Source organism: Centropristis striata, chromosome 2 (genome assembly GCF_030273125.1).
Source record: "Centropristis striata isolate RG_2023a ecotype Rhode Island chromosome 2, C.striata_1.0, whole genome shotgun sequence".
NCBI classification, from domain to species: Eukaryota; Metazoa; Chordata; class Actinopteri; order Perciformes; family Serranidae; genus Centropristis; species Centropristis striata.
The window spans coordinates 21,600,067-21,615,422 of NC_081518.1; the positions used below are offsets into that span (position 1 = coordinate 21,600,067).

The following is a 15,356-nucleotide window of genomic DNA, read 5'->3' on the forward strand; positions in this document are numbered from 1 at the left end:
TTATTTCTGTAGAGTGGAATTTGCGGCCTGGAGCGCAGTTTTCAAATTTAATTTTTGACAATTTTTTCTCTCCCTCTACACTCTGGCGATGATGTCACACACCGTTACACGAACATTCCGTGCAATACACACCCATTATAATCTCAGAATTTCTCCAAAAATGATCATGGTCATTGAACAGGGATTGATAAAAAACTATATGACCTATCGAAACGTGGATTAATACACCGATACACAAGACTTGTGTCTACTGTTTAAAGTTTAAAAAATGTCCAAAATAGCAAACGCGTTCTTCAGATGGTGTTGTGTTCTGAAAACTCTTTCATCAACAAAATCACTGTGTCACAATGCAGATACAAAGACTCCTCACAAAAACAGCCAGAGGAAAACAAGCTTCATCACTATTCTCCCTGCCTCAGACTGCAGCTCTTTTCCTCAACAGAAAGTGGCCTTTGCTGTGAAAGGAGCTTATGAATAAAGCAATGTCTACAGATCCCCGAGGATTAAACTGAAACTCTGTCATGGATCCATCACTGTGGGTCGCTTCAGTTCCCTCTGTGTGGATCAACACTGCTACTGATGAAGACACAAACATTCTGCCTCAAACAGCCCCAGACACATGACTTACAGTTTACCGTTATTCTTATTTCATTGCAAAACTTTGTTCACGGTAGGCTGAGGTGTGTTGAAATGTCCTCAGTCTGACAATTTAGTCATCTCCTGCGACCCTGCGTTCAGTATAAATAGCACCGTTTGTAGCCACACCTAGACCAAAGTCTCTGTTCAAATATTCCTAAAGTGGAAAAATTTAAACATCGCAGAGGAAACATGCCGGCAACATACAGACCAGAGCCTCTGCTCTCCTCACTGAGACCTGGTCCAGGTGGTTCAGTTACTGCACACTATTCAGATTTAAATCCATCCTCTCAAATGAAGCATTCTGCCCATTCCTGCATCCCGTTAGCCTCTCATCAGAGTGTTTATATTGAAATTGACCAACAATACAAAGTGAAATGTGCCAAAAGCTGGGTGAGCATCTGCTCCTCCTCTACAACCAGTTTACCAACTGCTATCCTTTGTGCAATGCTTAATCCAAACCCTAGAATATCTCTATGTGTAAGGGGTCTGTAAAACTGTCTCCCTTGCAGGGTACAAAATTAGCAGCTGCCACTCAAATTGTGAGTGAAAATCTGTGGAAATGTGGATGAATGAAGTCAGCCACCTCAGGCGAGTTGCTGAAATAGGCCTCCTTCACTACAAACTCTCACTACAGCAACTTGATCATGTTTTGTTTTGCATCGACTCTGCACACTGTGTGGCATCTTTAAACATATGACAGTCTAAACTTTACTGCAGTTCTTTGATTGACACTTGCTGTCCACCAAAGCTACAGTTATGCTAACTTCATCAAGCTCATAACCCGGCTCGATTATCACAGGTGATGGTCGGGTTCCAAAGAGAATTTCATGCTAACCGCAAAGAGAGAGTGTGAGTATGTGGTGGTAGATTACCAGAGTAAATCAACCTAAAAGAAAAATATAGAGCACAGTTGAAGTATGGTTAAAAAGAGTGGCACTTCATGATTAGGACTTTTTATGAAAGTAATTCCCAATGCAACAAGCAACAGCTTTTTAATGACATTATCTGACAGCATCACCAGTCTTACTTTTGCACATTTCGACTCAATAGAGTTAAACTGATTAATAGGGACCTACAGACTCCCTTTACATAAAGGGACAGCATGAGGCTCCAAGCTGTATTTCTTGGCAAATACGCCTCAATTGGGTCAAAAAAAGCTCCTTTCTTTGGTTGTATTTTTGGATTTGCACTATTCAACCTGCTGTTGCGTCTACAACAGAAAACAGAGGAGAAGCCGACCTGTGCCACTCATGAAATGGTTTTACCTGAAGGCTTGTCAGTGTTCATTGTTCAGACAGGGATTTTCCAAGCTGATGGACTTCTTGTAACTTTCTGTCAAACCTGAGAAGCCTCCCTGCAGTCGGGAAGTCTGCTCTCCGCTGCTGAAAGGATTTTGTCAGAAACCTCTCAGGAGAACATTTGTTGAAAGCAGAGTGTGTTTATTTTTTCTTGCCTTGTACATATGAATGGCTTCTGTGTGCAGCTCACTCTGTTCTGCAGAACAGAACTGAGTCTGCAGCTTCAGCTTGTACAGGAAGTCAGAAACAAGCTCCTGGTTCCTGCTGAACATGAAACTTTTACTAAATCTACAACGTGTCTCCGGTCTGAGTCTACAGATTATACAGGACAAATAAAACAGGTCAAACTTGCTGCACGGTGTTTATTTTGGATATTTTTTTTGTAGGAGTGGAGCCATCTTTTACAGGATTATACAGGTTAACACTTGCATAGGTTTACTTTTACAGAATAGATTTTAGCCCAAAGAAACACAGACTGAAGAAATGCTTAGTCAGTGCATGTACAGTATCTATCTCTATGAAATAAAGACAAATTATTCTCTCTGCAATTCTGCTATCTAAAAGTGCACATTTTGGCAACACTAGATGCTTAGTTTTAGGGGGAGCAATGCTGGACAGTTGATCAGTGCACAACTTGTTTCAGAGGGAATTCAAATATTCATTCATACATTTATTAATTCATAATCCATTAACTGCTTATCCGAACTCTGGGGGTTGGAGCCGACAGTTATGGGGCAGATTGCCCTGAAATTTGGTACATTCATGTCCAGATGAAATGTAATTAGTTTGGTGACCACGTCATATTTAGCTCTCTTTCATCTTCTTGACAAACAATTCAATCCTTTCTGTGAGAAATTATGTTCATAGAGCTTACCTGTTTTACATTTTCAAGGAAAATTAGTTGCCACTTGGATTATCTTCACAGATTATGTTGTTTAAAGCTAAAGTTTTGTACCACTGTTAATTTGGGGCATATTTTAGTTACATCAGGTGCAGGATTTAAACACTGAAGACCGGGGTTCACATCCTGAGTTGTGTGTGGTTAGATTTAGGCAACAAAAGTTATTTTGGTAAAGTAAGGAGAAGACAATGGCTTCAATCAATTGTTAATTGATTACATTTGTCCTGTCTTGTGCTTCAGGTCATTTTTGGCGTTTTACATATGTGCTTTGAGTGCTTAAACATCTTCTGAGGTAAGAAACAAATTACCTATGTGGTCATATTGTTTGGAGGTCTTGATTAAATAATTTTCAGGGTTTGATTAAGGTATGGGTTAGTGTTATTGAACACTGAAGTTTGCCCATTTAAACAGTCTTTGTTGTTGCCTAATTGAAAAGAAAAGCTGAAACCACCTTGTTTTTACTTGATGACCAGGCATTTCTTTTCTCCAGTGGGTTTTGAGAATTGTTTTCTAACAGCTGAGGTTACATGCAATCTTACAGTTGAAGTGAAACATGAATGCCCTTGAAAGTACAGTTTCTGTAGAGTCTATCTCTAGGATTTGTTCACTGGAGGTTGAGCAACACCATGGTACATCGATAAGAATGTAGGAGGGACAACTGATGTTTCCGTTTAAGCCATTTATTGTCACTATGCACACATTTAGAGCAGTAGGAGATGAGAAGGCTTGACGGTTATGGTTTTCTATAAATGATAAACAGAAAAACACAAGAATTACAATACAGTTAACCAATGTATAACATCACACTTTATTAGGTACCTATCAAACAATGAATATTAGTACTCTAACCAGGGGGGTTAGGGGTAGACCTACCACTACTGAAATTATAGAGTACTACATAACAAAGAAACATCCATTTAAAAATTACATAACATAAGAAATTTAACTGTCTAAATTAGGTTATAAGGATTCTTGCATTTCCTGAAGAGCTACAATTAACAAATCATGTGCATTGCGCACTTACACACAATATTATGTCTGTAGTCTCAAGGCAAACAAACAAGATGATTATAGCATTTACCAATCTATACTGGTCAAACATTTAATCACATCCCAATCTACAAATAACCATTAAAGTACATCAACATATGAAGAAAACAGTAAACTCACTTTATCACTCACAACCATAGGTTTGTATCTGAATCACAGGGACAGAGGGCCTCACATGCTGCTTCATGTTGCTGCCAGCCAGAACAAAGGAAATGGGCGGTACATATAGAGTAGAGCATTAATTAGGAGTGAATGAAGTCAAGTGAGAATGGGTGGATCCATGCTATGAAAGTAGGTGGAGGGTTACTGAATAGTATGGCTCTATTTTACAGTTACAGTTTCACCACAATACACTTGACTTTATTGTCTCTGTGTGTTCATGGGTATCGGATTTTCTCTTTCATAATCAGAATGAATAGTAGTAATCTGTGGACTTGTTCCGTGTGTTTCTGACAGAACACTGCTTCCTTTCGGTGGAGAACAGAACAGACATTCTTCTGACTGAGCAGAGCTGGAGAACACAGCTGATAAAAGCTGATGTCCACTGGCAGCCGGGTCGTGTTTACTCCACACCCAGAGTCATTAACCGCCGCATTACTCGCATAACTGCACGGGTGTCGTGACACGTGCCTTCACCCTCTGAAAGAAGTCTTGTACATGTTTTATATGGCTTTCTGACACCATACACACTGTGCTTGGTCAAACACGACATGTTCACATGTCGTGTTAAAATAACTTTAAACACTGTAGCTCCTTGGTAAATGCAGTTTCTTGAGTAACTGTTATAATTTACACCCTCTCCAGGCAGTTTTGTTTACAGAGGCAACGATAAAACTAGTACTTTAGAGAGTTATTAGTACACACAACTTCAGAAAAAGGCAATATTGCGTGTATTATGTGGAATTTCAAAAGATATCTGTAAATTGGGATAAAGGTGTGGGACATTATGATGGTAATATGAAATAATTTGCTGCAGATTTGGTGAACCAGTGAGCAGCAGGACAGTGTAAGTATGTGCGATCAAATAAACCACAGTGTCTAAAGTCATTTTAATTAAGTAACACGTCAGCAGTGTGGCTTATCAATGTGTTATTATTTTGGGGACAACAACAACAAAGAGGAACTAGAACAGCAGTCAGAGAGCACAGACATCCACCAAGGCAACTGATGCATCCACATGCTCCTCCGATGCATGTTGGAAAAGTTGTTCTTACGACTTTGGTGTGATTGTGTTCATGAACTTTAAATCGTCAAAATGAAACAACACGGACGCACTAAAAAAAGAAACTTTAGTTTAGAGTTTAAACAAGCTGAAAGGAAACCAGTCAGGTGAAAATTTTGCGTACTTTCCAAGTTGTTGCTCCGTAAATTTATCCCAGTTTGAAACTAAATTTTACTTTGAATGCTATGTCTCACAATGTAAATGAAAGTAAAACATAATTTGTGTATCTGCCCCATGATTCAGATCAGCAAAAATATAATGGGTTCTTCCTTGGCCCGTGCCATGCATGACCTTCCACTAAGGTTCATGAAAATCTGTCTGGTAGTTTTTTTGTGATACTGCAGACAAACAAAACATGACCTCTTTGTGGAGGTAATAACATATATTAGGATTTGGAGAATACACGGAAAATACTGAATTCAGTTCATTGTTGGTTCTGTTTTTTGTTTTTTTCTTGGGATTTATTGACTAAAGGAAAATTATAGAACACCACCAAACTTATCCCTTAAATTCAAAAACACCCTGGACTGGTGTGTACATGTCAAAGAGATTAACATGAAGCAATTACTTGACTGTTAAGTGGAAATTTCCACATGCCACACCTTAACCTATGAGTTGAGGATTGCCTCATCCACGTGGCTGCGTCCACATTTATCAGTTGGGCAGTTTAAGGAACAACTTGGTGTTATTAACAGCCAGGAGCCCAGAGGCCAGAGGTAGAGGGACCGGAGCTGCATTCATAATGAGCCTCCTTGTCCCAGTCTGACCTGTTGCTGTAAGTCACAGAGAGTGTAACACCCTGACTTTGGCAAATGGAAGCCATATGAGGGTGGAAGGTAGCGGAGGGCCTCCTCACAGAGGCTCTTTGTGACCAGAGCTGTAGGTAGAGAAGGAGAAGACAGGGATAGTTAAGATAAATATATCTCAAAATCTGACAACCGTTATTTCAAGTGCTGAGATGATGCAATGCAAAGAACATTATTGAGTTTTAGTGTAAATTGTAACTTATTTCAAAGAAAATCTTGTGCCAACAGGTAAAAAGGGATTTCCATTTCTTTACTGACAATATTTGTTTAAGTGGGTTCACACTCTCTTTTTCTCTCCATGTTCAGTTTGATTATAAAAAAGGGCTTGTTAAACAACCTGCTGTTTATAAAATGCTCCTTTCATAAGCAGCGTAGTGGCCCACTCTGACCCCACTAAGTTCACAGCAGCCTCTTCTGGCCTGCACACAGGTATGTAACGGTCAGGGCGGCGCGGTGGTCAAACAGACCAGAGGTCTGAACAGGGAAGCTCAGAGACGCGCTGACTTCAGTGTTGGCCCTGACATCACCAGCAGCAGCAGGCGGGCGCTTTGCTCTGCTGACTCTGTTGAAGGAGGGCAGGGTCACCTTTCAAAAAATGTTGAGTTTGAGTAGGAGAACCAACCACAAAGCTCACTGTTGATTGATTTATGGAACACAATACAATACAGTCATTGAAGTGTAGCAGCAGCAGAAGTGCTAATAGTTGCTCTAGAGGCTTTCAGTGGCTGCTCTAGAGACCCCAATGGGGCCTCATGCAGCGACCTGTCTGCTGAGTACTTATGATGAAGAATGGCCCATTTCAGAATAATATGTGTTGCATTACTGGATTTTTAGTGATGCATTAATGTGTCTATCATTTTATTGATGCAGCCCTTAAAGGTTGAGCTCATTTTAAATACTTTACAAGCTGCTGGGAAGCTTGTGAATTTCCTCCCTGGGGATCAATAAAGTTTCATCTTAAGCTAGTGTCCTTCATCCATTGTCCTTGCTGACTTCTTCTGGCTGGATGATAATAAAAACTTGGAAGAGTTTTTTAGTGGTATATTTTATGTGGGCTTATGTTGAGCTCTTCTTGTTTGTAATATATAATGTTGGATATAAGAAGTTATGTTCTTTTCTTTTAAAGTGACCAGGTTTTTATTACTACTATCTTCTTTTCTGACAAATGTTCTTGCACCACTGCAAATATTATTTTGTTGCATTTAAGTGTAATAATAATAATAATAATATTAATAATACAAATAGCTTATTGATAGCTGTTCATTTAATTATATACACATAAATGTAGGTCTAAAATGACAAATGTCAAATGTATTTATTCACATAGTGCAGTGGTTATAGAAGTATACACCCTTTACCTTCGTATTAAGGGATGCACAGTATCATTTTTTCAGCCCATACCACTAACCAATAATAACCTGCCTCTCATGTCTGATAATGATAAGAACCGATTAATTATTATTTTATAACCTGTAGTTTATGCAACTAATAACAATTTTTTACTCTGAACTAACCAGATCTGACCTAACAGACTTCATGGTAAATGGAATGATTTTTGTCAAATAATTCATATTAAATACATTAACATAATCGTTCAAATTAGACATGTGAATGTTAAATTCTCAATACTGCTGAATAGCCACTGTCACAGGAGTGTGTAGATGCTGCACTTGTTGAGTAATTTAAAGCAATTTGGCTTTGTGTTATCGGCAGATTATAGTATATGAAAAATAATGATATATAGTAATACAAATTTCCCATATACATGTTGTGCATGCAAAATGTTAAATGTATTATACAAAAAAATGTTGACTCAAAGTTTCAAATGCAGCTCAAGTACTTATTTTGCAGCCAATTATGTTACTATGATGATGTATTGCATAAAAGCAGCATTTTTAATGTTTAATGTTATCATTTTAACTACAGGATATATTGTTTGTGAGCCTAATTTAGGGCAACATATTGTATTTAAGGTCACAATGGAGAATGCAAAGTAACCTAAAGTTTCGAATTAATGTCAATGTAACGTTACAATAAAAAAAACCCATAATTCTCATTCAAACCAATTCTTGTTTATCTATTTATTGGGGTCACTTGCTGTAATTTCTCACTTTGAACGCTAGAGGTCGCTAACGCTCTTCTTTTCCTCGGAATTTTGTTTTGAAAGCTGACTGACTTTAGTCGTTGCTGATTGGCTCATGTGGTTTATGTATCACGCCCTCTCGACGTTGTCGTCCTCTCCCATTGGTTTTTAGTGACGTCGATCCCCGTGCGTCAAACTGGGAAAAATAAGATTGGTTTCACATGCAAACTGTCAGGAGAGCAGAGAAGCGAGCTGATGGCAGCCATACAAACGTCCCAGCAACACTGTGAGTTTTATTATATAATGTTACTCTCTTCTAGCGCAAATATCATCGACAGGCTTCCCATCTTAGTTGTTAACATTAATAATAGCATATACTCTATTATATTTGTTTCAAATGCGGACAAAATGGCAGTGGAAGACTTGTTTACATTGACGAAGCAGCGGAGGTGCTAGCTGCATGCTAACGTTAGCTCAATGTGTTTTACATCGCAAAAAGCAACGGGAGCTAACGCCAAATGACGTTATTTATGATTTAATCTAACTGTTGGTCAGTCGGGATTCATTTACCATATAAATATCACCCTTACATTTTTGTTATTATTAATTATTATTATATAAACGGCTTCTATGTCTTTCCTTACTAGCATCAATTTGATACAATTGTACATACGTTAACAGACGTGTTGCTGAATCGTTAAAGCAGCAATTTACCGGTTACGCCAACGTCAGTCTGTGTCATAGGTTCATGTTAACCATTACACGAACGCCTGCTTCGGTTTAACATCCCGCCTTCTGTCCTAAATTCATACAGTTAAACCTGTCAGTCCCCTTTCCAGTTGGTACGTCAGGTGCAGCCCTAATATTAGGGGTTTCTCCAGGTAATTATCTAATTGTGTAATTAAGGTATGTTTCTTTCAGCCCACATTTTTTAATTTAATTAACCAGAAGTCATGAAGGGAAATGCTGGTAGTCACTGTACAGCAGGTCCAAAGCCAATACTGAGGTTATTAGCCCAGGCCCTGCTTTCTCTCTCTCTTGCAGAACAGTTTTTATAGACAGCAAATACAGTATTATAAAGTAGATTAATGCTTGTTAGAGCAGAAACAATTAGATGATATAGGGCTTGACGATAATTCAATGTGATGATTTATCATCTTTCAGTGGAATCGCATCATGATGGAAATTGATTATAAGCACATTTTAACTAGGGCCTTTTTGAGACCAATACCAATTTTAGAGGTGAACAAGTTGACTGATTACTGAAGTGGCTGCTGAAAAATAAGTTTTTGTGCTGGGAAAAAAAAATCTAATTTCTATAAGGAGTGTGCACTGATTTTTCACCAAAGTGACTTTGCAAAGGTACTCAGAAGGCGGCTTTCTTACTCGAATATCTTAACGAATATTTCACATTATTATACATTGCACATACAATGTTTTACATTTTAAAGCACATCACTATCCTTGGAGAAGTAGTCCCACATCCTCTGCTCATTAGCTGTTGCTTTTCAGCCATCTCTATCACCAGTAATCGTTTTTCCCGCCAATGCAAACATGTCAGACATTCCCAACTTCTAGCTTCTTATTTGTGTGGCTAAATAAGGTTCTCTTTCTCTAATGTTATTGTAAAATGAATATGTTTGGGACTGTTGGCCTGTTGGAAAAACAGGCAATTTTAAGATGTCACAGATTTTGGTGGATGTTTTTCCACATAAAAAATACTTTAAGGACCAATTGATTAACCCAGAAAACAATCAGCCGATTTATCTTTAATATAATTGTTGGTTGCACCCTCAAACATAATTATATTTTGAATGGATATTAATATTAATTCTAAGGCATTCCCTAAGTTTCCATACATGTGCAGACTGTTGAAACACTTTTTTCTGATAGTCCTTTGGACAGGAGTAAAGTTCTGGGGGTCAAATACTGAAGCCTTTATTTATTCTTCCCTAAAATAGTCTTCCTTATATTAGTTATTGGTTCCAGCCTTTAAAACAAAAGAATGTAGGTTATGCACATTACTGAGGCCCAGCACGTGGCTTTTTGCAATCAAGATTTGGCAAGAAATCACTGCCCACATACCCGCTTCAGTCTGCCGGTCTGTTTAGGTGGCAACAGGGCAATCCCTACTGCCAGATAAAAGCTATCAGAAACTTGGTCTTCTTAGTTAACAAAGCTATAAGGAGATGAAAAATAGTTTTACTGAAACAAGTTGTGGTGCAGACTCAGGCTCCATTGTCCATTAGGGTTGAAGGCTGGAGCAGATCCCAACAGATCTCTCTGCAGGAGGTGTCTGAGCCTGCCCAGCAAGGAGTCCTGAGTCATCTGGTTCAAGGTTAGGTAGAGGTGGCAGTTTGTGAGACTAGGAAAGCATAAATTGAGGAAAAGGGCAGGTTTCTGCATAGAAAGTGGTACAATAGAGATTCTGAAACTAAGGCAGTGATTATCATTATTATTATGTATGAGATGAAGTGACAGGTCAAAGAAGAAGTTAGACTGGAGTTTAATTATGCATAACTCTGTTTCATGGTGAAACTTCAGTAAATTTCCACTTGAACTGGAGTTTTACTGTATTGTCATATTAGCTTTTAACAAAACCACCATCTCCAATATTTTTGGTTTAAGAGATGCACAAGTCAGTCTATTAACTAATTAGTGTATTGACAGAAAATGACTTGACGACTGTTAATGTATTCTTTGTTACAGTATTTTTTAAGCAAATCCATTAAACAGGTTCTGGTTCCAGCTGCACAAATTTAAACATTTGTGTGGTACAGTGCTGGGCTATTTTTCTGACGCTTTATTGTTCAAACAATTTATAATTAATCTAGGACATAACAGGCACATTAATTGTTAATGAGAACCTTTTTGGCTTTTTTATGTTGTCAGATCAGTTTCCCCTTTCCCCATTGTCCTAAGTAAATCTCTGTACAACCATTATGTTCAGCTTTAAAAGAAGCTTGGAAAAGCTATCTTGTTTCAACCTTGATCCTAATGCATTTTTTGACACAATCCTGTCACGTGAAGCATTAAATTGTTAAATGTAAACTACTCCCAGGGTCCCCTAAACCCCTGAGTCCTATAAAAATAAAGAGGACATGGTCTCAGCGTCCTCACAAGGCACTCTGGCCCTGCTCATAGCTTGAGTAAGCAGGTGTAATAGAAGAGATTAACTGTTATGCTCAAGCTCTGAAACTCTAATCCACTTAGGCACGGAAAGAGTTTATTTTAAATCAACTCTGTGCCAAAATGGGAGTACGAATGAATTTCTGTATGTGGGTACCAGGCAACAGTTAAATATTTATAAAGAAGTAGTGCTTAAGAGCCACAGAGACTTGTTTTCTTATGGCCATGGTCTTAAATCCCTGTACACAGATGTGACTAACATTATGGCATGATACTGTAGTAATACCTATGTTTAAATAAAAAAGATAACATCCTCACAAATGTATTTATAATTGTACATTGCAGGGTTTTTTTTTTTTTTACCCTTTTATGACCTTTTCCCAAGAACAGCAGCTGTATGTATAACCATTTGTACAGTCACATAAAGGTCCTTTGAACTGATCTGTTTTTATAATCAATTAATCTGTGGATTATTTCCAAAAATACTGCAAATTGCCTACTACAGTTTCCCAAAGTTCCCAGTTGACATATTTAACTTGCTTGTTTTGCGTGTCCAATTAACAAGGCAAAGAAAACAAGTTGGCATTTATGTAGATTTAACAATATCAACATTGGAATATCACTAATGCAACAAATGTTTATGTTATGTTTAAATATATTTATTTTTGTGTGAACGTTTATTTGTTTGCTGTTCCTGTTTTTTTTTAAATATATGTTAACAGTAGGTGACACTGATGGAAGCCTAGAAAAAGCCAATTTCTCAAAATGGTTGCCAATGACAATCTGGCATCTGTTACTGTCGAGCCCTGTGAAAATCTTACATGCTTTACTATTATTTGTGAATCCCAGGAAGATTAGCAGAGTGCTGTCTCTTTTAGGTCACAATGACCTCCAAACAAACAAGCAAACTCCGTGGAGGGAACTTGGTCTTTTTGCAGTCTTATTTGTGTTCCCTCGGCTTGAGATCCCCAGAGCTTTGGACAGTTATGTGTTTGTTTATTATCTCACTTGGAGCCCTTCTCGGCTGCTTATGCTAATAACCGTATTTTCCACTGCAAATAGTCAGCCTTGACCCCTGAGTGACTGTGCCTGATGGTGAACCAGTTTGTTGTTCAGATGGGTGTCTTATAGCGTGCCAGAGAGTAAGAGTAGTTTGTGGTTTGACTACAGTACGACATGTGGTCCGGTGACGGTCCTGTCTCCATGACTGGCTAATTTTTAGTGTGGTGATGGGAATGCAGATCAGAGCTGATGCCCCAGACTGCAGCGTCAGGGTTAAATGTGTAACTGTAGAATAAGTCCAGGAGGTAATTATTGTTCAAGCACATGAGATATGCAGTGCCAGATATGTTATAGACTTTGTTTGTAAGGAAGCATTGAACCTTTTTAATGGTTTTATTTATTAAGATTTGATTTAGATTTAGATTGTGATTTTATTCATTTATTCAATGATTATTATGTTATACATCATTTCTAGGATATGACAACATTTGTACTAAATCAGAACCAAACCATAGCATGACATTTGTCAAGAGCTAACGGAAATCATCTTAAGAAAACATTTCCTTTATGCATATTTAGAGTTTTTAATTTGGTCCATGTCCAATTTGTGATAAAGGGGCAGGATTTCTGACCTGTACAGTATTTTGGCTTCACTTTTGGGGAGCTGTCATGTTGCCCATCTTTGTGTATAGTCTGTGGGTAAAATGCACCAACATGTGCACACATCATTTCATTTTCACAAGTCCTATGTGAAAACCAGCATGGCTGATGTGGCTGTTGTCAAGCTTAATGAGACTGTAATGTTGATTAGGGGTAATGCAAATTATTATTCAACACCAGAATGCAAAATGTTATTAATTAATGTTTTGTTTCTCTTGTAGGAATGTCAGTCTTGCATACAAATGGAGGACAGGACTGTCATGAGATAATTGGAGCTGCAGCCTCCAAGTTGCCGAAGACTCTTGAGAAACCCAACAGTCATATGAGATGTTAATTTGCTGAATGAAGAATGAGAAACTTGAATAACAGCATCATTGCAGAGGACTGACCAGAACCATTGTTTCTCACATAACCTTTTGGGTTTGAGCGCCCCTCATTCAGTCTCATTCTGTCCCCGCACACCTTCATCCACCGGCTCTGCTGTCCAGCCAAGGCAGAGTGGACCCATCCCTCTCCCCAGGCCTTGCGCCCTCCCATCGGCGGCCCGCTCTGGCGGTGTGTTGGTGTACGATGGCGCGGTGGGACGCTGAAGGCCGCTGCGGGGGACTGTGATGTCAGAGCCCAACAGCCCGGGCGAGAGCCGGCGTGGCGCTCCCAGATTCTTCGTGGGCTGCGAGGACGATGAGAGCGAGGTCCTGGATGATAGCATGAGGACAGACATGGAGCTGTATGAGGACGACGAAGACACAGACTCGGTGGGATGTCAAACTGCATAACCGCTTCACTATAATCTAGCTATCCAGACATTTGGTAGAATATTATCTCAAAAGCATCAGATTATCATTGAATAATAACACCACAGATAAGTCATTTCACTCACATCAACTTTCTATTTAAGGTATTCAGTGCATTTGTTGTACATGCACTTAAGGTTTACACTGAGAAACCAGGTTACACAGAATGTATCTACTTCTTGCCTACACAGACCTTACTTTAGATGCATGGTTTTCTTATTTTAAATATATTAGCCCTATCCCTATATTGGTGATAAAAGGCACAGAGGACAGAATAAACAGACAGAAAAACATACAGAGCACAGCTGTTCTTCACAGCACAGAACTGTCTTGACTTTTAGGAGTGGTCAAAACCATAGCAGTGGAAACTCATTTATTCATGCTGCATTCCAGACAACTCAGATCTTTAAAATGTCAGACCTCTTACTAGAGGAAGTACAACGGAACACCACTCAAAGTCGGAGTTCCTACTATGAATTTGGAGTAAATCCATTTACCCTGACTAGTAATCTGCTGTCGCACAATGATGGCAGCACCCATAGAAATGCACATTATAAATGGCTGAGTTAAGTTGTGTGTACACTTGCCCAAAAATTTGTTTGTCATGGTCAGCCATGTTTTTTTTTGTTCACATTTGGCAATGTGCACCTGAGTTTGAGGTTGAAAGTTGGAAATTTCAACTTGGAAATTCCGACTTTCAATAGAACAAATACAAATTCCAATGCAAGGATGGATTGTAACTGTAATAACCTCAGATTTCATCCCACTGCTCTGTGTCACAGCGATTATATCTTGTTCTGACGTCTTCGTCATGCATACATGCAAAAAGACAACTAAAAATCAGATTATGTGTATACACAGAGACTTCAGGAGATATCTAGCTGGGGAAGTCAGGGCTCCCTGATCCCTTATCCAGATTACAGAAAACAGGTTTGAGAAAATGGACGAATATAACAGTTCCTCCTAACAGTGCACGTAAACACAGAATGTGATTGTTAGCTTGAAGCCACGTCGACTGTTTTGTTGTAAATAACGTGTAGCCATAATTTATACAGCCATTGCTAATTAGCTGCTTTGGTTAATTAGTCAGCTGGATAGTAGCAAACAGACTCAGGCTAAAAACAAGACATTTGCGTCATGTAAGTGTACATGTTGTAACAAATAACCCTTTCAGACAATGGCTCATACTATCAAATACATTTTTGTGGGGAAATTGACGATTTTTGAAGAATTTCTCTCTTAGAAGAAGAGACCCTTCAGCGCTCTATTTCTATCAGTTCTCCACTTTGAGGTTTCATGGGTGATTTATGAGACAAAGCTGCTATTCTCTCTCCTGCTTACTCAGACAGATCATTGAATGTGCCCTTTCTGTCTCTCTCTGTCTCCCTTTTTCAGCCCCCGGAGCGACAGATCATGGTGGGGATCTGCTGCATGATGAAGAAGTCCAAGTCTAAGCCAATGACCCAGATTCTGGAGAGGCTGTGCAAGTTTGAGTACATCACTGTGGTCATCTTCCCAGAGGACGCCATCCTCAACGAGCCGGTGGACAAGTGGCCTCTGTGTGACTGCCTCATCTCCTTCCACTCCAAGGGTACAAAACACAGTCGCATACAGGCACACAGTGATTTTTGAGGGTCTTGAGTTATTTAATTTTTTTTGTAACAGTTAATAATCTATCGAGTACAACTATTTGTGAACACATAAATGCTTGCATACGTGTTATATAATGTGTAACAGAGGTTATATCCATATCCTGATTCAGACAATGCATT

At 38.8% G+C, this 15,356-nt stretch overlaps 1 protein-coding gene across 5 annotated transcripts in view; it reads left to right on the forward strand.

The window, feature by feature from the left end:
- The first annotated feature begins 8,209 nt into the window (after positions 1-8,209).
- The window catches only part of ppip5k1a (diphosphoinositol pentakisphosphate kinase 1a), a 38,939-nt gene continuing 31,792 nt past the window's right edge, over positions 8,210-15,356 (forward strand). For all 5 annotated transcript variants that reach the window (XM_059346899.1, XM_059346874.1, XM_059346879.1 and 2 more), the window contains exons 1-3: positions 8,210-8,285; positions 13,012-13,545; positions 14,980-15,175. In XM_059346899.1, the coding sequence (XP_059202882.1) occupies positions 13,402-13,545; positions 14,980-15,175 (340 nt within the window). In that variant the 5' untranslated portion in view covers positions 8,210-8,285; positions 13,012-13,401. The remainder of the gene's footprint in view (positions 8,286-13,011; positions 13,546-14,979; positions 15,176-15,356) is intronic.